The sequence below is a fragment of the Eriocheir sinensis genome, chromosome 37 (genome assembly GCF_024679095.1).
Source record: "Eriocheir sinensis breed Jianghai 21 chromosome 37, ASM2467909v1, whole genome shotgun sequence".
Taxonomy (NCBI): Eukaryota; Metazoa; Arthropoda; class Malacostraca; order Decapoda; family Varunidae; genus Eriocheir; species Eriocheir sinensis.
Window position 1 is genome coordinate 15213490 of NC_066545.1, and position 26836 is coordinate 15240325.

Sequence of the window (26836 nt, forward strand, 5' to 3'; positions counted from 1 at the left end):
TAAAGCCACAAATTTGGCCTGTCGCTGCTACCAAGTTAATGTGAATGCCAAGGATGAGATATTTTTAGTTCAGTTCACCTTCTAAGTCACGTTTTCTGCCTCTCCTATTATAGTCTACCTTTTTGAGTGCAATGTAGATTTTTTTTCCCTTTCCCTTCCTTATTTTATTCTCTGTCCTTTATGTGAATCTAGTATTTGAGTGATTGAAAGAGTGGAGTTTTGTATCGTCTACTACTGCTACTACTACTACTACTACTACAACAACAATGTCTATTCCTCGTCCTCCTCCAGACCTCAACAGAAACCATCGTGCTACGGTCGTGCATTCGACGGATGTCCGACAGCATAGACAAGCGGTTCTGCTTCGACTTGACGGCGCAGGATAAGCCGGGAGTCGTCTTCACCCTCCAGGCGCTCTCAGAGGAGGACCGCAAACTCTGGATGGACGCCATGGATGGGAAGGAACCGGTGGGTGTGGGAGGGATTGGGGAGTTATAAGGGACTATTACACTGGGCAAATTTTCCGTGGATCTTCAGTCAAACCATGATTTCCGCTGACGTGGTTCTCATATTTCCATGGTTTTCTGACATGTCCACGATCTTCCAAAGCTACGGTAGATTTCACTGAAGGACGACGGTATTACTCACCATCATCATCAGCAGCAATAACAAGAAACTAATGAGAACCATGCTAGCGGAAATCGTGGTTTGACTGAAGATCCACGGAAAATTTGCCCAGTGTAATAGCCCCATTAGCAATGAAAAAAAGGAGAGTAGTTTTTTTTACCATGGTGGCTGTTCGATAGCTTCTGTAACATGAATGCAAACAAACACCCCTGAGAACTTGATCACTCTCCTCGGACCCTTCGTTGACGTGAGAGGCGGAAAATCGCGCCTGAAAATACCGACCTGAGTGTTGTTTTGTCGTCCCCACAGATGTATGCACACCCCTCGGCCTCCGGTCCTCCTGTGGCGCACGAGGAGACGAGTCTTGACGAGCCCGGCCAGAACTTCATCCTCAAAGCAATAGCCATGTTGGAGGGCAGAGGTGAGTGAGATGGAGCTCCGTAGGGGAAGACAAGAGGAGGGTGGGAGGGAAGAGAAGAAGGAACAGGTGGTCAGGGATGTGGAGTCGGGTGAAATAGAAATTGACTCCGAACTCCGACTGCAGGAAATTTCAAGTTGTTTATAGTGGTATAGGTTTAGGGGCAGTAATTAGTGGCCTTTTTTTTTTTTTCATTATATTTATTTTTTTTTAAGCTGTTGAGCTGTCTCCTTTGCTGTAAAAAAAAAATAAAAAATAGTGGTAGCTAAATAAACTCCACTACATCACACCCAGCCACAAAACATCACATGTATTGTCTGTCTACCTCCGTCTTTACCCAGGATTGATTGAACATACGACAGAGATAATGCAATAACTACTTCCCTCTCGACCCCAGGATTGAATATGTGACCCCAGGATTGACTGAATATATGACAGATTTAAACACCATGATATCTACTTTCCGTGCGACCCTAGGATTGATTGAACATATGACAGAGATAATGCAATAACTACTACCCTCTCGACCCAAGGATTGAATATATGACCCCAGGATTGACTGAATATATGATGGATTTAAACAGCATGATATCTACTTCCGTCTCAACCCTACGATTGATTGAACACATGACAGATAATGCAATAACTACTACCCTCTCGACCCCAGGATTGAATATATGACAGATTTAAACAGCATGATATCTACTTCCGTCCCGACCCTACGATTAATTGAACATATGACAGAGATAAACAAAGCAATAATTACTCTCCTCTCGACCCCAGGATTGGAGGACCAGGGTCTTTATCGGCTGGTGGGAGTGTCCAGCAAGGTGACCAAGATGCTTCAGCTCGGGCTCGACCGACGGAAATGTGAGAAGCTGCTGATGGACGACCCTTCGGAGTGGGAGGTCAAAACTATCACCTCGGCCATCAAGCAGTACTTCCGCAACCTCCCCGACCCCCTCATGACCTACAAGCTGCACAGTGCCTTCATTCAAGCTGCCAGTGAGTGCCTCCGTGACTACTGTTCCTCGGACACGCACACAGCCGTTGCGATTACTACCATTCCAGACACACACACACACACACACACATACACATACACACACGCTCACAAGAATAAATGACCTCTTGTTTTTTTATTTCTTTTGCCGCCACTAACACGCACACACATACGCACGCTCGCAAGGATAAATGGCCTCATTCTTTTTTTCTTATGCTGCCACTGAAACACACACACATACGCACGCTCGCAAGAATAAATGGCCTCTCGTTCTTTATTTATTTTGCCGTCACTAACACACTTGAACCTTAGCACTGTTAGACCTGTTAATCATTGTAAGATCCTTTAGTCCGCTGTTAGGTTCTGTGATGCTTCCCAGGGTTTAGATCTGGTCCTGGAGTGTTTGTTTAAAGTGTAGATTCTTCCCTAACACGCGGACATCACATTTAGGCCCTTGAGTAGCGTATAACAACAGTCTTATTTGGAATACAGGGGGGTCGTCTAATATGCGAAAATGGGTCGTTCAAAGGAACCTTAAAAGCATGTAAATAATGGTATATGGGTCAGCCACATTTTTAGTTTCCAATGTAATAAACTGCTTTTTTCTTTGGAGGAGGTTCTTATAACAAACAAAACAACAAACAACAATAAGGCTAGCTGCTTGCACACAGCACAGACACAGCTTGTGAGAGCAATGGCTGCTTTTAGACGTACTGATGAAGAGAACATTGTTTATTTCCTTCAACATGAAATGAATGAAAAAATATCAGGCGACCTTGTCATCATGGAAACTTCTTAACCCGGTACCAGCGATGGTCCAAATTTGTTGCTTTACCATGTACCAGCGACGGGCTAAATTTGTGCCATGATATAAACCCCCCCAAAATAGATGATGCATAAACTGATCACAAATGTTTTGATATATATTATGAAATGGTTTGTGTGAGGGGTGATTTTTTCTCATTTTTCTCGCTTAGAGGGACCATTAAGAAACATGATCCCCGCTGCTACTGAGTTAAACATTTTGCATTACTTAAAGTCCTGCATCAATAGTGGGTGGAGTGTTAACATATCTCCTTCTCCTCTTCCTCCTCCTCCTCCACTTCCACAGAGCAAGAAAAGCTGTTCCGCCGAGTCCACGACATCCACCGACTGGTCCACATGCTGCCATCCACCAACTTCCACATCCTCAAGATCCTCATACTCCATCTAGTGAAGTGAGTGTGGCCTTTCATCTCATCCTCCCTCCCTCTGCCCTTCCTCCTCCTTCTCATCCCACCCTCTCTAGCTCTCGTGATGTTTCCCCTTCACTTTCTCTTCTTTCCACTCCTCCCTTTCATCCCATCGTTTCTTGTGTATTGTGATGGGGTTCCTTTTCACTCCTACATCCACCCCCCTCTTCCTCCCTTTCATCCCATCCTTTCTTGTGTATCCCTCCTGCCCTAGACTAAGAAACTGTGCCACGCTCCTCTTTCTCCTTCTCTCTTATCTCTTTCTCCTCTCATCTAGTGAAGTGAGTGTAGCCTTTCATCTCTCTCTCCCTCCCTCTGTCCTTCCTCCTCTTCTCATCCCACCCTCTCTAACTCTCGTGATGTTTCCCCTTCACTTTCTCTTCTTTCCACTCCTCCCTTTCATCCCATCCTTTCTTGTGTATCCCTCCTGCCCTAGACTAAGAAACTGTGCCACCCTCTTCATTCTCCTTCTCTCTATCTTTTTCTCTTCTCTAATGAAAAAAAAAAACGAAAAAGGGAGAAAAAATGAAGGTTTGGGGTTTGTTTTCCCCCATACTTTGCTTCACCCCTAGCCTCCTCCCTCCCTCATCCTCCTCTTCCCTTTGCATTTGGGTGTTAACTGCCAGAATATTAAAGCGTTTCAAGACAAGGAGACGCCCGTAACTCCTCCGTGTGTCCTCTGCAGTGTTGCCAGGAAGAGCGACAAGAACCTCATGACCATAAGCAACCTTGGGGTGTGCTTCGGGCCCACGCTGCTGCGGCCGGAGGAAGAGACTGTCGCCGCCATCATGGACATCAAGTTCTGCAACATCGTGGTGGAGATCCTCATTGAGTACTATACCAAGGTGAGTGACGAGGCTGAGGAGAGTCAAAGGAATGTACCCGGAAAGCACTACCTAGGCATGTGTTTTTATAGCTTGGCATTGTGTCCGTTTCACCACAGAGCTCTTGTGAAAAAATGGCCTAAGAATAACAGTTAGTGAGAATATAAGGTAATACATAGTGAAATATCTCCTCTCTTCCCTTTCAGACCTAAACAGTTAAGGGAAATATAAGGAAATACATAGTGAAACATCTCTTTTTTCCTTTTAGATCTTCTGTTCCGACCCAGAGCCCGAGGCGGTCCCCAAGCGTGCAGAGGGAGCGGTGTCTCAATCCACCACCACCTCCACTTCCACCACCACCACCACCACCACGACCACCTCCTCCAACAGGCAGTCGCAGCAGAAGTCATCCTCGCCATCGAATATCCGGTCTTCCCACAACCACCACTCCTCATCCTCGTCCTCCTCCACCACTTCCAGCTCCAAACACCTGCCGGTCCTACAGGTGCGTCATGGTGGCTGTCGGGGATTTTGGTTTGCTGAGCCTCGTAAGCCCTGGTGTAAAATTAATAATGTGGAAATAATAGAAATAATAAATGGTAGAGAATATTAGCAAGCCATTAGCAGCTACAGTCATGGTGGTAAACAGGATAGAAGGTGATTATAATGAATAGAAACAATAGATCCAAATAGAAATAGAATGATGTGAAATAGAATAATAGACTGCAGAGAAGACTAGCAGGCCATTAGCAGCAACAGTCATGGCGGTAAACAGGCGGAAGATGATAACAATGAATAGAAACAATAGATCCAAATAGAAATAGAATGTGAAATAGAAAAAACTGTGCCACCCTCCTCCTTCTCCTTCTCTCTTTCTCCTTCTTCTCTGTAACGAAAAAACAACAACGAAAAAGGGAGAAAAAATGAAGGAAAAAAGAAAGGAGTATAAGATGATGAGGGGATTAAGGAGAAGAGGAATAGGAGAATCTAATTAAGAAGTGACGTGTGAATTTAATGTTGAATGTTGCCCGCAGAAAGTCGTCACGTCCTTCACCACCAGCGAGCCCCAGACGGTTCACTTCGGCATGGCGTCGTCGCAGCAGGGCCACTTGCAGCGCTCCGAAGCCCTCTCCCACCTCAAGACACAGACCACCTCCTCGTCCAGCAGCTACAGCAACATGTCGGTCCCGCCGCCGCCCTCCGCCACGCAGCACTGGAACAACAACAACACCGCGTCTAGTCTTGCCACAGGTATGCAGGGCGGTTTTACTTATTTATTTTAAGGGCGAAAATCAGGAAACAGAAAAGCCCACCAAGCCCCACAGGTATGCACGGTGATTTGTTTTTGTTTTTTATTTTGTTTTTTAGAGTAACAAGCAGCTAAAGGGGTAAAAAAATATAAAAAAAACTTCTAAGCCCTTCTCTTGTTAATGAAAATAGAATTGGTCCGTTAAAAGAGATCAGATGGAGAGGTGTTGTGCCCACTGCCTATGTAAATACTAACTAGTTTTTCTCTGATTATCTTTTTGTAGCTTGCCGAGATATTTGAGCATCGTGTTTCCTATTTACTGTTGTTTGCTGATCACGTGAGGGGGGGAGGGAGGCATGAGGGGGTTGGAGAAAGGAGGCTGATTCAGAGGTTTTGTTATAGTTCCCCCGGGCAGAATTTTGCTGGATGTGGTTAACAGTTGTCAAAGTGTTATATTTCTTTCTGGTATAAACAGCAATTTTGTGATGATAAATACTTCAGTCGTTCAGTCTTCGTGAAATCAAGTGAGAGGTTGGTGTTGGATCACAGGGGCTTCATTTCATTCACTGACCAGATCCATCACTGTGTATTTCACATCATGTTGTAGCACTGCAAGTTTATCACGAGTTTGCATGTTCACCCACTAGTGCATGAGAACACACCAAACATTTGCAACACTGTGGATGTGAATGGTTGAAGCACACTGTTGTGCATGAATCTTGAGTAAGATGCAGTAGACTGGCCTGTGACTGGACCAGTGCACTTATAATGAGAGGAGGCAGGACACCAGGGAGCAGGGCCAGGCTGCCATTCACTTGTCCTGCATCAAGTCTGTGTGAAGGACAGTGTGGCCCATTTCCCTGGAGCATTTGTTCCTGTATTGTAATTGTTTGATTGTTTCCTGTGCCTGGACTCCCCTTCCTGCCTGGTGCGGGGAACAGGCCCACACTGATGCTACTCTTAGAGCACCAACCACTAACCACTTAACAACCTGAAACTGGTGTACTCAGGTTCTCACCTAACCAAAGATACATAGTAATGTAAATTGCAAAGTGATAATATTGTAATAATATTGCTTTATTGCAGCTAACTGTATATTTGATAACCCTTGTGCCTAAAACACTTGCTGGCCATGTACATTTTTTGCACTCTTGCTCTCTGCCTGCCTGCCTCACTGCTTCATGCTTTGCCTGCCCTGCTGCCTGCACCCAACACAGCTGTGGGAGCACATCACACCTCACAGGCCTGCTTCAGTTCCTCTTGAACCTGCATCCACCTCTTCCAGATGTGCTTCTCACTCTCTACTCCTGTCTGCACCTTTCGTGCCTTTTTCTGTTGAGGATTTTCCTCCCTAACGTGCACAGCAAGGTTACAGAATGGCAGCCAGCGCTGAGGCCATGTTGCTTGTGTTGGCCATGTTGTTGTGTCCATGGAGCAAAGTGTGTCGAGAGTTGAGTGGTCTCTCATGCACTCCATCAACATGGTGCATTTATGGGCTAGCCTGTGCTTGTGACAGCCTGCTCTTGCAGCATCTCATGATATAAATGGAAGCCAAGGCTTAGCCTGGAGCGTGTTGGTCATTGGCCGGCGGGAAGGCTTAGTGTGGCTCTGAGCCTCGTCCCCACTCACCCCAACAGGGCACAGCCTCCATGCGTCGCTTGTGTCTCTTGGTTCGTCCGTGGGCAGCTCTGTAGCCTTGGGTAGCCCCTTTGACCCCGTCCCAAACAGCAGGCCGGCACGACCCCCGGCTCCCTCCAATGGTCAGTCCAGATCACTGGCAGGGGGAGCCCTCTCCTTTGTCAACCCTCTATCTGGTAGGTCATAGTTCCAGTCCATCTTACTCAACTACTACTCTTTGTCTGCTGCCTGACATGTCCTCTAACACCCTGCCTGATGGTGGTGCTGTAGAGTGCCTCCTCCCAACTGCCTCCATCCCTGCACGTGACCCTCACTGTCCTGTCCTGGGAAAGTAAATGGCCTACAATTTATGTGCATCTTATAACATTAGGAGAAAGCTTTACTAACAAGGGTGAATGTGCAGCTTTCATATGTGAAAAACTATTCTTATTTTCATTACTATTTAACATCATGGTATGGTCACTCCAAGAGGTCTTTTCACACCCCTCGCCTGTGCTGTGCATGGGGTGTTGGCTCTGCTCTGAGGACTATCAGCCCAGTCCCTGTCTGTGTGTGGGTCGTGTGTTCCTCCCGGTGTGGTGTGTGTGTGCCGTGCCTGGACCTGACCCGTTGTTTGTTGTCTTGGGGATGAATCGGAAGATTTCCTCGCTGCCGTGGCTGACTAACTAGTTGAAATGTTTCAGGTTCAAGGATTAACTGCTTTCTGCTTGATGTGATTTGTAACATTACTGATAACAGGATGTGGAGTTTCAATATTATTTTTTCTTGACATAAGTTTACAGCAAACACTGCTGTCCATTGATTGATATAATATTATAAAAGAGAGATAGAATGCTGATAAAGATATGTCATGCTGTTTGTTTTATGAGCAGGGTGTTTCAGTGTCACTGCTCAGTTTCTTACATGTGTCTGTGTCACCGCCCCTTCCAGCAGACCGCAACGATGGCGTCCAGAGCACAAGCAGTTCCAGTGAGTCTCTGTCATCACGGTCGTCCAGGGAGTTGCCACAGCCCCTCCCCAGCTCCCTCTCCTCCTCCCCGCAGACAAGTAAGAGGCTCCCCCTCTCTGGTGCGCCCCCCAAGCTGGGAGCTAACGGCCCTCATCGCGACTACCGTGTGCAGCAGACAAACCATTTTACGTATAACAGCAGTACGTCACTCGCCGCTTTTGCCAGCACTACTTTCCCTCCCTCCATCCTTCCCCCCCTTTTCACTTTTCTTTATGCCTCTTCTCTCCTTTCAGCTCCTTTCATTCTCCTTCCCTTCCCTCTTTTATGATCCAAATGCTTGTACAAATATGATGATGCAGTCTCCACCATTGAGTACTCTCCCCTATTTCTCCCTTCCTAATGGTCTCAGCTTGTCCCATTGTGTCCTGTTAAATGTAAGTGTCCTGATGCTTCTAAATTGACTTGATATCCCCTACCTCCCTCCTGCTCCTCTTATCAATGGAGGCTGCGTACTTGCTCTCCTCCTCCTCCTAGTCCCCCCTGGTGTGTTGCCATGCATGCGTAGTAATCTCTCAGAGTCGTAGTTCTTGTTCTGACACCGTAACATGATGAGAAGATTGACCCTGCGGCAACGGTAGAAATTGTCTGCATGAAGCTGAATGATCATACCACATTTGTTTTAATTAGTAGAATTCTGCAACTGTTAATCACTCAAATAACAACAGTACTAATTACTGAAATGTGATAGATGTGTTAATGTTAAATGCTTTGAAAATACGGTAGTAGCATCTTGTCTTAAAGTTTAACAAGAAAATAGGTTCGGATTAGCCCCAAAGAGCACGAAGAAGAAATGCTAACAATAAACCACTACTATAGATAACAAACCTAACAATCCACTCTTGTCGGGATCCATGGACACTCGTAAGGTTTGATCGAAGGAGTAGGTTCAGATTAGCCACTGATGATTTGATATTCAGAGAGAGCATAAAAAAATAAAGCTAACATCTCTACTATGGATAACAAACCTAACAATCCACTCTTGTCGGGATCTGTGGACACTCGTAAGGTTTGATCGAAGGAGTAGGTTCAGATTAGCCACTGATGATTTTATATTCAGAGAAAGAGCACAAAGAAGTAAAGCTAATGGATCTCTGCTATGGATAACAAACCTAACAATCCACTCTGTCAGGATCTGTGGGCACTGTCGTAAAGTTTGATACAGAATTGATAGGTAGGTTCAGAATAGCCCCTGATGATTTTATATTCAGAGAGAGCTCAAAGAAATAAACCTAAACAAACCACTACCACAAATAAACCTAATGATTCACTGCATCAGGATCTATATTCATCTCATACGCTCATTTTGAATCTGCCGAACAGCCTCTCCTCGTCTGAACAGCATAACAAAAAGGCTGATGTATAAAGCGCTTCATGTATAATTCTAGTCTCCATCACTAAAAACAAGATTATTTACAGTAGAACCCTCAAACACTAGTCACCAGGTCACCACGCCACCACCTGTAGCCTCGCAACACGGAGGTATTTCATTTAAACTTCAATAACGAGTTCTCAGTCAGTCCGTCAAGCTGTGATGTGAATGACTGGTGGTGGACTGCATTGGGCTGTCCCTGCTTGTGCTTGTTGGCCTCGGAGCTTCCATGCGTGGCTGAGGTGCTTGTTGTGGGGCTGTCCGTTGCTCTTAAGGTGCTGGTTGTGGTGCTCTTCGTTACTCTGCGGCTGTTTTTGCTTTCCTCTCGTTGTCAGATGTGTGAAGGGAAGAAGTTACCAGCCTGTTTTGTCTGTGTGTGTCCCAGCGTTGCCAGGTTATCGTACTCAGAGCCGCGTATTTACTGGTTTCTGGCTCATAACTGTTGCCAAGAAGCACCAATAATTATCCATTTAACCGATAACCATATATGAAGGCAGTTATTTGGGTGATGAAAGCAGTTTTGGGGTTGGAAATCGGGAAACATAAGAGGCTGAGTACGACAACCTGGCAACGGTTTGTGTTTGTCTTTTTCATTGTACAGTCGGCATGGAAAGCATCATGGACTGAGTGAATGGAATTTGAGCGAAATCTATCGACTTAGGGTCATATTACTAAAGATTTTGGCACTCAAGTACACACAAGGCTTTCATAGGAGTTTTTGGCATTTCCAGGGGTAGTTTTATGACCCTGGTGGTAGTCTGACCCTTTTCTGTACCATGAACCTAAAAAAACACTCATTAGAACCCAATTATTTCCTTTTTAGCCTTTAGAATCAGTTGATGTGAGAGACGGAAGCATCTAACAGTACCGACCTTGGTGTTGTGTCGGTTAGGTTGGTACTAATGGCTTGACTAACCACTGATACCAACCTAACCAACACAATGCAAAGTCTGTATGTATCGCTCAAATTCTTCTATTCATTCGACTCATGGGCGTTCGAGACTTGTTTTCCTGATTCTGCATTGCTTTTTCTTTCATTTTGCATTCATCTTCTCCCATTGATGTTTTGTCTTAACCCGGTAGCAGCGACGGGCCAAATTTGTGGCTTGACCGCATAGCAGCGACGGGCCAAATTTTTGCCATGATGTAAACCCAAAAAATAGATGATGCATAAACTGATCACAAATGCGTTGATATATATTACGATATGGTTTGCGTGAGTGATGATTTTTTCTCATTTTTCTCGGCCTTTAAGAAACATGATCCCTGCGCAGCTACCGGGTTAAATACTGCTTGATTATAACCCGTTTTCTCACATCCTAACACATGTGATTATGACAATTAGGGAATTTTCTGCATAAATGGGATAAAAATGCTTCTGCTTCCTTTGATTATTTGTGCTTGCCTCTGTAGCTTTAAACTGTTATTAGTAATAGTATTAGTATCAGTATTAGTGTTAGTATTAGTGTTGGTGTTAATATTAGTGTTAGTTTTAGTGTTAGTATCAGAATCAGTATTAGTATTAGTGTTAGTATTAGTGTTGGTGTTAATATTAGTGTTAGTTTTAGTGTTAGGATCAGAATCAGTATTAGTATTAGTGTTAGTATTAGTGTTGGTGTTAATATTAGTGTTAGTTTTAGTGTTAGTATCAGAATCAGTATTAGTATTAGTGTTAGTATTAGTGTTGGTGTTAATATTAGTGTTAGTTTTAGTGTTAGGATCAGAATCAGTATTAGTATTAGTGTTTAGATGTCAATTACCGAGAGAATTCCTTCTTTGTATAACAGCTAATAGTGTTTTGACAAGTACGCTACATCCATCTGGTACTTGCATAGGGACCTGGAAGGGGAGTTACAGATACAGTTTCATGAGTTTTATCAAGCTGAAGTTACTAATTTATATTTTGATTACGTGTTTTCTTAGTGGAAGGCAGTGAGTGTGAGGGTTGGTGAGGTATAGAGGGAGCTTCATAGGTTTTATCAAATGTAAGGTCATGTATATTTGACTGGGGTTGATCTTTGTAGAAGCCAATGAGTGTGGATGGGTGGAACAGGCCTAGCAGTACAAAGGAGACGGCTCAAGGGCAACAAAAAGAGTGTAGATAAAAAAAAGCTCGCTACTCACCGCTCCCACAACAGACAAAAGTGAAGAGTGGCCGAAAGAGAGGTCAATTTTGAGGGGAAGAGGTGTTGTGGGTGCCAATACCATAGACACATTCAAGAAGAGGTTAGATTAGTTCATGGATGGTGAGGTTAAGTTGGGTTAGGATTACAGGAGCTGCCTTGTATAGACCCACCATAGAGCCTCTTGCAGACTCCTTATGTTCTTATGAGGGAGGGTCAGTCATACATAGAAGAGCAAGTTGAAAAAGATGAATTGAATGAACATACAACAAAGTGAATAAATGATAAACTGAATAAATAATAGTGGAGAAGGGTGGTGGAGGAAGATATGAGACGGCTGAACATCACGGAAGAAATGGCTTTGGACCGGCAACAGTGGAGGAGGCTCATATCCCGTCCAACCCCACCATAGGGAATAAATGGACGTTAAACGATGATGATGATGATGATGATGAATATAAGTGTATAGGAAAAAGGAAAAAAAATCAGGAAATAGAAAAATTGGCTTAAGTTAGGTCAGATCTGTGAAGTTCTCGGACACTTAGTTAGTCAGTCAGTTGGCCCTCGTGTCTTCAAGTGGGAGAAAACTTAGTGTCGTGAAGTTAGTGATTTTCCGTATACATAATTTTTGCATGTATTATCCTCTAACGCATGTGCACTGTTTATTTAGTATAGTGAGTGATGAATGATAATCTCTTTGTTTCTTATAAATTAGAGAGCAGCACAATATTCTGTTTTAAAAGGACTGTTGTATAAATTGTGTTTTGTTTTAAATTTTCCCTTTGTCACGGTCTGGTGGTGGTGTTGTCTTGTGTCTCACCGTATGACATGCAATCTGTAGTTCGTGTTCTGGCAACTCACAAATAAGTTCTGTAATACTGACATGATCAAATTTGTCACACTCACCTCAAGTATACGTTTTGAAGTGTATAGTTCTTGCCCCTTCACTTCTAATAAGGCCTGAAATGTATCTAAGTGGACATGATCAAATTTGTCACACACTCACCTCAAGTATACATTTTGAAGTGTATATTTTTTGCCCCTTCACTTCTAATAAGGCCTGAAGTGTATAAATCGTGATGAATAACTCTTTAGAGATCTGAAACTCCTCGGATTCAGCTCGTAATACGTCCCATGGTGGCATGATGCTTGTCCAACCACTTCCCAGGATAAAGGGTTGGCCTGTTTGATGTGCCTCTCTGCCCCTTGTTGAATGTTTGCACCATTTAAACTTGATCTCATGCCTTGAAAAGTGTTTGGACTTCCCTGGGTATATCTTTACAATTACTGCTCCACCCCTTATGTCCTATTAAATGTAAGTGTTCTGCCTCGGTGCTGCTAAATTGACTTAAAATCCCCTACCTCCCTTCTGCTCCTCATCTTTTATCAGTGGAGGCTACACACTTGCCCCAACCCCCCACTACCCCCCAAAACAAGCATCTCGAGAACTTTAACGAATTTCTGTGGGCATCGCAGAGCAGAGCACTCACTAAAACCTCCACAAATGGTAACTACGTCGTGTAAACTGTGCTATGCTAAAAGTATTGTACAGATCAGCGTGGAGCAATAATTGTCCAAAACAGCCCTTCCCTGAATTTTGTGAGTTGGCCAGATAATTGGTGTCCTTAACTGGCATATAATGTTACGCTAAATTTCCTTGCACTAAACTTACCTTCATTGTCTCGGCATCATCCAACATTATATGCCTAGCTATTGTATGTAGTCTATCCTCTGTGGCACATAATTGTCAAAAACAGCCCTTCCCTGAACTTTGTGAGTTGGCCAGATAATTGGTGTCCTTAACTGGCATATAATGTTACACTAAATTTCCTTGCACTAAACTTACCTTCATTGTCTCGGCATCATCCAACATTATATGCCTAGTGGTTGTACTGTAGTCTATCCTCTGTAGCACACCTTGACACAGCCATCACCTCTGCCCTGTTTCCTTCCTTCCACCCTGCACGGACCTCTGCCGTCTGGTGCCGTCCTAGTTAGAATTCATCAAATAAATGAAAGCAGCTTGGTACGTTTCCCTTCCAGATATGAAGCTCGGAGCGGCCTACCCACCCACCTACCGACAGCACATAGAAACGTAAGTACTTGTCATGTGTGTGTGTGTTTGTGTGTGTCTGTGTGTGAGAGGGGGAGAGAGAGAGATCCAAATGTTATATAGTAAGGTAATATCGAGTACAGAATGAATGAACAAGAGAGGAGGATGGATAGATCGATAACTGGTACTAGTGTCTTGAGTGTGGTATGTTTGCAGATTATGAGGTAGCTTTTTCTAATGACGTAAATGTAATGTGAAAAAATGAAGTGATGAAAAGTTATCCCTGTTAAAATGTTAAGAAAACCATTGGATTCCCTTAACCCATCCACTGTGACTGGCGTGGATTTGGCCTTCACTGGTAGCCTGGTAGCATATAGTCCCAGGTCTTTCTCTGCCTCTGTGGTGGATAGTGGAGTGTTTCCCATGTGGTAGTGGTGTGCTGGATATCCCTTCACTGGTAGCCTGGTAACATTCACTCCTAGGTCTTTCTCTGCCTCTGTGGTGGATAGTGGAGTGTTTCCCATGTGGTATTGGTGTGCTGGATATCCTTTCACTGGTAGCCTGGTAACATTCACTCCTAGGTCTTTCTCTGCCTCTGTGGTGGATAATGGAGTGTTTCCCATGTGGTAGTGGTGTGCTGGATATCCCTTCACTGGTAGCCTGGTAACATTCACTCCCAGGTCTTTCTCTGCCTCTGTGGTGGATAGTGAAGTGTTTCCCATGTGGTAGTGGTGTGCTGGATATCCCTTCACTGGTAGCCTGGTACCATTCACTCCCAGGTCTTTCTCTGCCTCTGTGGTGGATAATGGAGTGTTTCCCATGTGGTATTGGTGTGCTGGATATCCCCTCCCAAGGTACATGACTACATTTTTCTTCACTGAATTGTAGCAGCCACTTTTTGCTCCACTCCTGTAGCTTGGTGATGTCTTCTTGTAGGAAATCCACAAGGGGTTAATCTGGGTATTATCATTATTAGGCTCAATACTGATCTCTTATCCACTTCCTGCCCCCCTGAACATGCCTCTCTCTAGCCTATACAAGAGGCAGTCGCTGGAGTTCCTGTATTCGTCAATGTAAGTTACGCCCCCTCGCTGGCTGATTGGCTGGTCCGTGCATGCATTGGTTTGCCACCCCGAGCTACCCAGACGTATACCCACCTTCCCCACCCCTCACCTCACTCCTGTATGTACTCCTGTCCTGGCCGTAGTGCTTGTCTGAAGGGGCCAGGCTCGTATGTCTAAATATACACAAATAAGTCACCCACCTCTGCCTGAGATGTCGTCTGGTGATTTTTTTTATTATTATTATTATTATTATTATTATTATTTTTTTTTTTTTTTTTTTTTTTTCTCGCTAACTTTTTTTTTCCGGTCTTTTTCCTTTCTTTTGTTTCAAGTTTATTTCTTTCTTTTTTTTTTTTTTTTTTTTTTTTCATCCTTTTCTCCTCTGTTTACCTTTTACTCTCTCTCTCTCTCTCTCTCTCTCTCTCTCTCTCTCTCTCTCTCTCTCTCTCTCTCTCTCTCACATATATGCACCTACAGCACAGAGAGAGAGAGAGAGAGAGAGAGAGAGAGAGAGAGATGAACACCCCCTTACAAGAATAAACACACAAGCCTTGAATCACGTGGTTGTTGTTCCGAGAGCCCTGTAACCGTGTGTGTGTGTGCTTGCGCCAATGCTTGTGAAGACCCGGCCCAGAGAATGGTTAAAGCACACCCTCGCCATCCTCAGGTTTAATTAGATCCCAGATAGTATAGTTTTGAAGGTCCTGCGTGCTGTGTGCCTGCCAGCCCTAGAAATACATGACCCCCACAGTGTTTTGAGTTGAGATGGTATGAGTTTTTGCTGTATGCTGCCTCGTGACCCTGACCCTGAAAACCCATAATTTGTAGTGTTTATTACTCCTATTTATTTTATTATTTATTATGTTGTTTATACTTTGGCGTGTTGTGTGTGTGCCAGATAGTGAAGTATTTACGTAAATGTCTTAAATCCTCCGTGTGTACAATTTAATACCCCTTGATGCATGACGTGTAGGCTAAGGTGCACTTGTCCATTACACAGCAAGTTATTCAGAGTCCAAGGAGCGGAAAGGTAAGATGAGAACAGTAATACTCTTTAACCCGGTAGCAGCGACGGGCTAAATTTGTAGCTTTACCGTGTATCAGCGACGGGCCAAATTTTTGATGCGATATAAACCCCCAAAAATAGATGATGCATAAACTGATCACAAATGCATTGATATAGAAATGGTTTGTGTGAGTGATGATTATTTCTCATTTTTCTTGCTTAGAGGGGCCTTTAAGAAACATGATCCCCGCACCTACCAGGTTAAAAGGAGATAAAAAATAACATTGAACCATGTATGATTTTTTGTGAACTCCTCTGCTATCTATATCAGTCATTATTTGTCATGTCTTCCTCTTCTGACTGGAGGAAGACGAGAATACCAGACTAGCACCAGGGTCATAAAACTACTCATAGAAATTCCCACAAATCCTACGAAAACCTTGTTAAATGTATGTGCTTGGGCGGCAAAAGGTTTAAGAACATAACTCAAACTTGTCACCTGGAAAGAAAGCCACAACTGACGTATCTTCAACAGCAGTCTCAGATTCCATAAGATGCCTCCCACACAGACAGAGCTCAACACAAAGGGGAGAACGCTTTACTTGGTCTCGGAAAGTGTCTCATGCCATTTCTCCCCCTCAGGAACTCTATATCAGGGTCCCAGTCGACACTCCTCCAGTCCTCCAACTCCTCACCGCCTCCATCCTCGGCCAACGCTGCCTCAAATGGAACGGTCAACTTTCCGCCCAGGTACGAGGTGTAGGGTGTGGGTGGGGCTGGGTGCATGGGTGGGTGTGAGGGTGGATGAGCGTAGAGTGAATGAATGTGTAGACCACTAATGAAGAGGAAAATATTAAAAAAGTATTGATACAGAATATTGCACAGTCAAATTTATGTGTAGGTCTGAGATTGTTTACCTGTTCAGAGCAAACAATGAGACTAAATCCAGAACGACAGACGACTAAATCTTCTTACAGTTGTGCAATAAATAAGATAAAGGGGGCGAAGGAAATCAGATGCTCAACCTCTCGTGTGTCTTTCGTTGCAGGAAAGTCAGAACGCTCTACGCCTGTGTTGGGGAGAACGACTCTGAGCTGTCCTTCGAACCAAACCAAGTCCTCACAAACGGTAAGATCATCGTGGTATTGAATGTTTACTGGGAAGAAGGTTTTATCAACTAGCTGATCGTGCAATACCCATTAACCCGTCCACTGCGATTGGCATGGATTTGGCTTTCACTGATAGCCTGGTAACATATAGTCCCAGGTCTTTCTCTGCCTCTGTGGTGGATAGTGGAGTGTTTCCCATGTGGTTTTGGTATGCTGGATATCCCCTCCCAAGGTGCATGACTTTACACTTTTCTTCATTGTATTGTAGAAGCCACTTTTTGTTCCATTCCTGTAGCTTGGTGATGTCTTCTTGTAGGACATCCATAGTCAAAGGGCTAAGTACACCTCATGGCTGTACATTTTTGATAAGTGTGATGCATAGTTTGATGAGCACTTCCTTCAGGAGACTGTGATTGCATGTATTGACCCTGTCTAAGAAGATGGATGATAACACAGCTTTTTGGCAACAGTTCGGCCGTCGCGGGAACCCGGGTGGCTGGAGGGCACGCTGAATGGACGGACCGGGCTTGTCCCAGAGAACTACGTGGAGAACATCGAGGACAAGCCGCCGCCGCCACTCCACATGCCACAGCGGAACACGGACGTCTAGCAGGACCTTCCCAGGGGTGGTGTACGGAGGTGGTGTCTCCGATGGGCTCCCTGACACCCCAGCCTGACAACGTAATCCACAGCCACACTAAATGTCACCTGGACACACCTGCACATGTTGGGTGTGGCGCATGTTGCCTTCAAGATGATGAGGTTATCTCCATGGGCCTTAAACAGCTCCCAGGAAGATATCGACACCCTGTTTTCCATTTGGGTGAGACATCAAAGAAACTTCCCTGGCATATCAGTTCTCAGATACAGATATTTTCTCAGTGGTGTTTGTGTACATTGGAAAGTCAGTGTCAGTCCCCCGAGGAAGTGAGCCGTGTGAAGCGCTGAAGTGCTCTACACCAATCAAAATGAACTCCGGCGGGTCTTGTGGGAGTGCTCGGCCTAGCTGGTGCACCACAGCCTGGAGACAAACACTCGCCCCTCACTGGCGGAAGACATACTCAGTGGGCTGCTGGTGGCCGCACAGACCCACTTGTCCTGGACTCTGAGAGGCAGGATGGCTACACTTTTTATAACAAGAGTACACTTAGCAATATCCAAAGGTCTTACATTATAGTCTGCACACAATAACTTGGTGCACAAGCCCTGGCCCTCAGGATTAGTCATGTTGGTTCCCTCGGACTCATGATGTCCGTACACGCGGATCATTGCCGTGAAACTGTTGTTGGTAATAATCATTAGTTTTCTGTGTTGATAGTGTCCATCTCCATCTGTAATATTGGTCTAATCTTAACAGTCATCAATGGACACAAGATGATGATAGCAGAACCAATGCAGAAAGTTTTACAAAGCCGTGAGCAGTAATTGGCATAAGGATCGTTTTCACATCCTTGAGTCATAATTTTAACTAATTGCTCGCCTCTCATATATGTTAATATGAATTAGCAAGTAGAAAGATGATAAATATTGATGTAGTATATAATACTAATGTGTAACAGTCTTGTATAAAACATATCAAACTATATTGATCATTAATAGAGATTTAGGGCAGATACGTCACAATTAAACTGTACCATGGCCAGGGAACTGAAGGCTGTGTAGCGAGCCATGACTTAAAAAGAGCAACACTTCCCTGACCAAGAAGCAGCACAAACTTGCAAGCTGGAATATTCAATAAACCTTTGCCAGATCCCTGCCGTGCAGCGTGGTGGGTGGCTGATGGCTGGTGCCCACCCTGGAACCAGTGGGGCACCAGTCTGCAGTGTGTGTGAGACTAGCGATGAACCATCTCTCAGGAGTGTACTTTGATGTTCCTGTGTTTGGTTGTCTGGCCATGAGGAGAGCACTGCTGCAGCTTGGAATCACTCCACTGCTTTGGCAAGGCTTGTAAGGCTAACCTGATGGTGAGGTCCACCAGGGAAGTGGTTTGTGTGCTGCCTCCAACAGTTTCACACCACCACCAGTCATTGGCATGTATTCACGGATATTGGAGGAGGGGCTTGCTTGCCAAGTTATCATGCACAGACTGTGGTCAAGAGTCCAGTGTAGGAGTTACACTACACATGTATGGTATATTGATTTAGCATATATGCTTCATTTATTTATTTTCTTCTATTATGAAGGATCTTACTATAGTAAATCAAATCAAGGTTCAATAAATTGTATATTTTTAATATTTTAGTAAAATTTGCTGGCTTAGGCTGATGCCCAGTGAGTGAGTCACGAGCACTGTGGCCACCTCCGGCCATCAGTGCAGGGCAGCTGCCGGTGCCCTGGTGACAGGCGGGGCAGCAGCAGCCTGGACGCCAGGCAGTAGGCGAGGGTGTCCTAGCCAGTGCGTTGTTAGTCTAACAAAGTGACCGTGATGACCTAGTCTGAATCAAATCTGGACAGCGTACATTTAGCCTCTCCATGTAAGTAAATACTGTTGTACATTTGATTATTTGTATATATTGGTGGGTCAGTTTTGCTGTATGTTTTCTCTATTATCATTTTACTTGAGCACAGTGTAGCAGAGCCTCACCCTGCACTGTGCTTGAAAGGATATGATAAACTACTTTGCAAGCTCCATTTTTATTGTAACATGAATATAAGTATTTAATTAGCAAGCTTATGAACATGAAGTATCAAAATATCTAGATGCCAAAAGTATGTAGGTGTCCTGCCACCATATGGAAAGCTTGTAATGATATCCAGCTGTTCAGTAAGGAAGTTACAAAAGTGTCATGTTGTCAGTCAATCAAAAAATACAGAATTAACTATGTGACAAATTATGAAGGCATTGCAGTCATATCTTATGAGTACTTGGGTTTTTTATATATTTTTTTAATTATTCTCACATTTTAGATCAGTTTCAAGTGTCTGTGTAACAAATCATGAAGGCATTGCAGTAACATTTTTTAACTACTAAGGTTTTTCACATTTTTTTTATCTTTTCACACAATTTAAGTCAGTTTGAAGTGTCCGAATGGTCAGGTCATCCCCCGAAGAAGCTTGTCCAAACCTATTCAGTTGAGGCAAAAAGACGAGAGTAGTTATGGAGTGCTTGGGAGGGGTGGCCTTGCCTTGCCTTGCCTTGCTGTCCCTTCATCCCAGTGCCTGAGGAAGCAGTATGTTCTGGGCCCTCTCTGTGTTGCCCTGTGGATGTATGCAGCTAGTCATGTCTGTCCTCAGGGTGTGGGAGGCAAGGGATGGTGCCAGGCGAGCAGGAAGGGTTTTAGGCGTTGGCTGGGGCAGGTTCATGAAGGCGTCAGATTGGACACACAGTTAAGGAGTAGCGAGTTTCTGTGATGCACCCGGTTCAGAAAGTCAATAAGCACCACGAATGGTAATCTGAAAAAAATGTATAGATGTCACAAATGTATAAGAGTTGCCAGCATATGAAAAGCTTACAATGATATCGAGCTGTTCAGTGAGGTAGCTACGAAAGTGCTTAGAGTTTTACAATGTTCGAAGTGCCACATTTTTTATCCCAACCAAATAGTCAAAAGTTATGAATTATGCACGAAAATGTAGCTGATTGTCTTGGCTGTTGGCTGGAAATCACTGAACGAAAGAATGGCACTCAGAGTTTTACAATGTTCGAAATGCCACATCTTTGAACCCAACCAAATAGTCAAAGTGATGAATTATGTACGAAAATGTAGCCGATTGATTGTCTGGCTGTTGGCTGGAAATCACTCAACGAAAGAATGGCACTCAAAGTTTTACAATGTTCAAAATGCCACATCTTTGAACCCAACCAAACCGTCAAAGTGATGAATTATGTACGAAAATGTAGCTGATTGGCTGTTGGCTGGAAATCACTCAACGAAAGAATGGCACTCAAAGTTTTACAATGTTCGAAGTGCCACATTTTTTAACCCAACCAAATAGTCAAAAGTGATGAATTATGTACGAAAATGTAGCTGATTGTCTTGGCTATTGGCTGGAAATCACTGAATGAAAGAATGGCACTCAAAGTTTTACAATGTTCGAAATGCCACAACTTTGAAATCAACCAAACAGTTAAAGTGTGATGAATTATGCATGGAAACATAGCCAATGGTCTTTGCTGTTGACTGAGACCCCTAGAAATGAATAACTGAAGAACTGGCAATCAAAGTCTTACAGTGTTCAGAATGCTCTATCTTTGACACCAACCAACCAAGTAGTGTGATGAACTAACCAAGTATTTTGTTGAATTATGCTTGGAAACGTAGCTGATGGTCTTCACTGTTGGTTGAGACCACAAGAAATGAATGACTGAATACCTGGCGATCAAAGTCTTACAGTGTTGAGGATGCTATATCATTGACGCCAACCAACCAAGTAGTGTGGTAATTATGCATGAAAACATAGCTAATGGTGTTTGCTGATGATTGAGATCGCTAGATATGAATAACTGAATACCTGGCGATCAAAGTCTTAGTGTTGAGAATGCCATATCATTGACGCCAACCAACCAAGTAGTGTGATAATTATGCATGAAAACATAGCTAATGGTGTTTGCTGATGATTGAGATCGCTAGATATGAATAACTGAAAAACTGGCGATCAAAGTCTTATACTGTTCACAATGCCACATCTTTAACACCAACCAACCAAGTAGTGTGATGAATAATGCATTGAGACATACCCGATGGTCTTTGCAATGGACCAAGACCACAAGAAACCATTCATTTTATCATATAGTATTTTGAGTGGCGAAAGTTTAATGTGGCTGCAGTGGTGCTTATCTACCTTCTGAATCAAGCGCCTCATATGTCTCTTAAATTAATGAGTTTATTGAAGTGTCAACTTGCTGTTAATTGATAAGTTGTCAGGATACTGCTCTGCCATGTTGTGTTAATTTGTTCTTAAACTATTCAGAATAAATATCACTGTCAATGATGCTCCACCACCATCACCACCACCACCACCACCCATACCTTTGATGTGTGTGTCTCTGGAATGGAGTATGTCTTATTTTTAGGTAATCTCTTAATCTCTTTGGTGGTTACTGTTTTATTTTTCAGTTTTTAATTCTAATGGAGGGCACAGTGTTTTTTTTTTTTTTATGTTATCTTCCCATTCCATTTTGCATTTTCATATTCCTTTCCTCCGTCAGCCGTAGTCACTGATCATTCCTGTAACACATTTCCAGTTTGGAGGGACTTTCTTACTCTTGGCCATCTCTGCTTGAACATTCCACTGACCCCCCCATCCCCCCACAACCTCCCATAGATAGAACTTGCATATATTAAGAGCTGGATTGATATATCTAAAATTCCCCCTCTCATTCAATATCCCCCATCCTCCCACAACCTCCCATAGATAGCACTTTCATATATTAATAGGTTAGGTTAGGAACTGCATCAATATGTTAAAGTTACCCCTCTCATTCACCTATCTCCCATCCTCCCACAACCTCCCATAGAAAGCACTTGCATATATTAAGAGCTGGACTGATATATTTAAAGTTTCCCCTCTCATTCACCTATGCAATTCCACACCTTGCCTTTTTTATGCTGTTATACCCATCCCTTGCCACTCCCTTGCTGTTCTTTAATTCTCCTCCCTCCCTCCACCTCCCTCCTGCCCCTTACTTAATATTCTTCACTCAGGCGTATCTTACCAGACACGCATTTTGTAGGGTGGAAGGAATCTTTTTATCATTCCTGTGTTTTAAAGTCTTTACATTTTTTTATTTGTATAGTAATGAACATTCCAAAACATAACTGCCCCTCTAACCTTCCTTCCTTCCTTCCTTCCCTTTCACTTTGTTCAGTATTTAGGACACACAAGAGAGAAAGGGAGAGTAAGAGAGAGAAAGTGTGTGTGTATGTGGGTGTGGCTGTTGGGGTGTTCTTATCTGAGGTAATCTGTGGTATTTGTATTTCAACAGGATTCAGGATTTAGTCAAGCTCGTGTGTGTATGTGTGTGTGTGTGTGTGTGCACAGTGGTGGTGGTGGTGGTGGTAAGTGGTGGAGTAAGCAAGTGGTCATGTCAGCATCAAAGGTTCATAAATAAAGTTGTCCACTTCATGAACTTCGAAATTGCTCAAAGGAAAACAAGTATAATACGGTACTGTACTATAGATCCTTGTCAAACGAGAGTATGAAATCCAGTAATTCCTTCACGTCTATACATATATTCATGCACATTCCATTCCAATGTTCCTGAGGCCAACCAATCAAAAGGTGTGGACTGCTAATAATACACCCACTTTTGAGTCATCTTTGTACGGCATTCAAATTTTGTACTACCATCCGGTTTTCCGAAAGAGTGTACGTGCATGTAAACTTTATGTTGCCTGTGCGTGGCGGTGCATTGTGATAATGTGTGGACAGGGGAATCCTATGTTAGATTATTTCCTTGTATATTAAAAGTCTTCGAAATGTTATTAAAGGCATCAAACATGTGGTCTCTTTGTTACACTGATGGGTATGTTATGATGAGTGAAGCGACAGCAGCAGGGGGTAACGCTGGAGGGCGAATATGCTGCAAGGTAATATATGCTTATCGCTGTGTGCAGGAAGGGCATCGGAGGAAGGAAAAGCCTCACTCAAAACCAAAACGAGCGACAAAAATGCCTTCGTCCACCCTTTCAGCCCCAAAATAAGGGAAAATAAGGACTTTGAGAGAAGAAGAAATATAAGGGGAAAGTAGATTAGGTGTGGAATGTGAAATGTGTGAGGTCGCAGGATAAATGGTGTGAACAAAAAGTTTAGATAATGCAGAAAGTGATAAGATATCGAGATCACTAGATAAGACGGAATGTAATATGTGAGGTTTGAACAAGAAGCAAGAACAAAAAGTCTAGATAATTTGAAGCGTGAGGTTGCAGGATAAATAGTTTGCACAGGGAACAAAAAAGAGTTAGGGGTTTAGATAATGTAGAATGTGATAGATAATGAGATCACTAGATAAGGCAGAATGTAATATGTGAGGTTTGAACAAAAAGTCTAGATAATTTGAAGTGTGAGGTTGCAGGATAAATGGTTTGCACAGGGAACAAAAAAGAATTAGGAGTTTAGATAATGCAGAATGTGATAGATAATGAAATAACTAGGTAATGCAGGATGTGAAATGTCACGTCCCTGGATAAATGGTTTGAATAAGGAACAAGAACAAGAATAAGGAGTTGAGCATGGCCGTTACGCTCTTCCCTTTCTCCCTTTTTTCACCCCTTTCCTCTTCTCTCCCCAACTTGCTTCGAAAGGGAGAGGAAATGAATCGGGGGCAGCTCCATGGGTATAAATGATTGATGAAGGCGTCTATAACTCAATTAGACCCAAACAGACGAACTGCCCATATGCGTGTACAAGAAAATTCAGGAAATGCTTCATAATTGCCATCCCCAACTTGCTATGAAAGGGAGGACGGAAGGATCAGCTGGCTATAAATGACTAATGAATGTGTCTAACTCAATTAGACCCAAACAGACAAACTGCCAATATGCGTGTCCAAGAAAATTAAGTAGAGAATTAGGCCTCTAGCTGTGTCGAGGCCATCCCCAAACATACACCGGGCAGGAGGGATTCATTGCCCATAAAATATTGATGTAGTGTCGAAACTCATGCCCAAATAGAGATAAACTGCCGATGTGGGTGACTACTGCGTGTTGAGGTAAGGAAAGGCCTCGTAGATACAATCCGCAATTAATAGGGAGGAATGAAGGGAGAGAGAGGGAGACGTATGCGTAGATTCATTGGCTACAGAAGATGGGTTAAGTGTCGAAACTCGTGCCCACATAGACAAACTACCGATGTGCAAATTGAAGAAAAATAAAGAAAGGCTTCGTAGATAATATACAATCCCCAATCAACATGAATAGGTACAGATGTGTTAATAGTCCTACAATCACGCTATGTATTGCCTGGGGGTTGGGATTGCATGTTCCTTTTTCATCGTGTTTTTTTAATAGTTAAGATTCCATGTTTACAGACAGGATATGAACTGCCGCCTGTATTGTCCTTGAGGAGGGGTCAAAAAAGGTGTCGGTTTAATAAGTTAATGGTGCCTCGATCGTCTAATTTGGTTATCAGATTTATGGCAGTCTCGTATAAGCTCCCACCATGACGTCATTTACCTTGATACCCGGATATTGACAGCCTCGTGTTGATAGCAAGGCGATATATACTGTTGTAGCAAAAAAGGGGTCGGTTTAATACGTCTGTGGTGCCTCGATCGTCTAATTTGGCTTTCGTATCAGATTTATGGCAGTCTCGTATAAGCTCCCACCTTGACGTCATTTACCTTGATACCCGGATATTGACAGCCTCGTGTTGATAGCAAGGCGATATATACTGTAATTGCAAAAAAGGGGTCGGTTCAATAGGTCAATGGTGCCTCGATCGTCTAATTTGGCTTTGATATCAGATTTATGGCAGCCTCGTATAAGCTCCCACCTTGACGTCATTTACCTTGATACCCGGATAATAACAGCCTCGTACGTGTAGCTAGGAAGGCGATATACTATAATAGCAAAATAGGGGTCGGTTTAATAGGTCAATAAAATTCAATATGGTGCCTCTATCTGGTCAATATGGCTTTAGTATCAGATTTATGGCAGCCTCGTATAAGCTCCCACCTTGATCTTATTGACCTTGATACGCAGATAATGACAGCGATCGCGTTGATAGGATTAGGAAGGCGATATACCGTGATAGCACTAATTAACTTGTGTAAGCGACCAACCACAGCCATTGCCTTCTTTCTTCGTATGTAGCTTTCCCTTGAAGTTATATAGAGAGCTCGCACGCAAAAGTAGGAAAAGTAAGAAGGAAGTTTACGTTAGTGGATTAAACTTTAGTGGTACGTGGTCGTGATGGTGAAATTGGGTTGATCGTTGCTTGCGGGACCTCTGACCCCTGACCTCTGACCTCACGCTAGTTAAACAGATGAGGCAGCCTGCTAATAATGCTGTAATTCTACACACCACGCGTAGCAGCTGCCATTAGTGTTATATGTCCCGCTGAAGAACGGTTAAAGCAGACGAGAGAGAGAGAGAGAGAGAGAGAGAGAGAGAGAGAGAGAGGCTAAGGATGGGATTTAAGGTTGCTTATAGACTAAACACGTCTCTTCTACGTTGTAATTGGCTTAAAATAGAAAGAAAAGCAAACAAACGAGAGAGAGAGAGAGAGAGAGAGAGAGAGAGAGAGAGAGATGGGTGGGGGTGATGGGAGGGGATAAGCATAGGATTTAAAGTTGCTTATACGTACTTAATAACTTAATATAGAAAGAAAAGCAAACAAATGAGAGAGAGAGAGAGAGAGAGAGAGAGAGAGAGAGAGAGAGAGAGAGAGAGAGAGAGAGAGAGAAACAAAAAAAATATGCATAACGTAACCTGTTCCTCCTGTAGAATATTGAATCATAGCCTGGGACAAGAAAGAACAGCTAGATGAAGAACAATAACAGGAAGAAAACATGAACAAAAAACAGGAATTAAAACACATAGACGACACATAAAACCAGAGATAGATAAGCCTTTGCCCTGAACTCGAGACGCTGAGACAGGCAAAAATGAAGTCTTGGCATCTCAAAAGACCGCCCATCATTCTCTCTTTCTCTCTCTCTCTCTCTCTCTCTCTCTCTCTCTCTCTCTCTTTTGTAGTGTGGTGTTGGACGTCAGTGCGTAAAGGTGTGGGTGCCTGCTCTCCGCTCTCCTCCCTCACGCTCTCTGATGTAAGGATTCTTCAAGACCAACAACAGCCTGAAGGAAGGAATAATTCAATAGCTCCTCTGCATCGTGTCCTCTCTCGTGCTGGTAGGTAAGTGATGTCCAATTCCTCCTGTGGTTGAATAAGAATACTTGAAGGAGGGGAGAACGGAGGAGAAGAAAGTTTGGTGATGACGCAATGATCAGCTGACGAGGGGAGCAAGAACATTTTTTGCACTTAAAGAAGGGAAAGAAAGATAAGGGAAGGAAGGGGACGGTAGGGTAAGGATGGGAAAGAAAGGGAAGGGAGGGAAAGAGAAGGGAAGGAAGGGGACGGTAGGGAAAGGAAGGGTAAGGATGGGAAAGAAAGAAGGGAAGGAAGGGAAAGAAAGAGAAGGGAAGAAAGGGGACGGTAGGGAAAGGAAGGGT

The 26836-nt window shown here is 43.5% G+C and overlaps 2 protein-coding genes across 27 annotated transcripts in view; both read left to right on the forward strand.

Moving 5' to 3' along the window:
* Window positions 1–23167, forward strand: part of LOC127008361 (rho GTPase-activating protein 26-like) — a 100493-nt gene extending 77326 nt beyond the window's left edge. For 4 of the 25 annotated variants that reach the window (XM_050880326.1, XM_050880332.1, XM_050880336.1 and 1 more), the window contains 15 exons: window positions 292–468; window positions 937–1048; window positions 1829–2050; window positions 3160–3265; window positions 3966–4125; window positions 4373–4609; window positions 5139–5355; window positions 6991–7167; window positions 7922–8140; window positions 13515–13587; window positions 14577–14618; window positions 16258–16365; window positions 16664–16743; window positions 17195–20274; window positions 20407–23167. In XM_050880326.1, coding sequence (XP_050736283.1) covers window positions 292–468; window positions 937–1048; window positions 1829–2050; window positions 3160–3265; window positions 3966–4125; window positions 4373–4609; window positions 5139–5355; window positions 6991–7167; window positions 7922–8140; window positions 13515–13587; window positions 14577–14618; window positions 16258–16365; window positions 16664–16743; window positions 17195–17334 — 2070 coding nt within the window. In that variant the 3' untranslated portion in view covers window positions 17335–20274; window positions 20407–23167. The remainder of the gene's footprint in view (window positions 1–291; window positions 469–936; window positions 1049–1828; window positions 2051–3159; window positions 3266–3965; window positions 4126–4372; window positions 4610–5138; window positions 5356–6990; window positions 7168–7921; window positions 8141–13514; window positions 13588–14576; window positions 14619–16257; window positions 16366–16663; window positions 16744–17194; window positions 20275–20406) is intronic. The other 21 variants (XM_050880331.1, XM_050880353.1, XM_050880328.1 and 18 more) reach the window with 20 other exon arrangements.
* A 3180-nt stretch (window positions 23168–26347) lies between these two features.
* Window positions 26348–26836, forward strand: part of LOC127008365 (carbohydrate sulfotransferase 11-like) — a 41450-nt gene continuing 40961 nt past the window's right edge. Inside the window, exon 1 of one of the 2 annotated variants that reach the window (XM_050880363.1) lies at window positions 26348–26515. The gene's annotated coding sequence lies outside the window, so the exon portion shown is untranslated. Of the gene's footprint in view, window positions 26520–26836 lie in introns of both variants that reach the window. The other variant, XM_050880362.1, reaches the window with a different exon arrangement.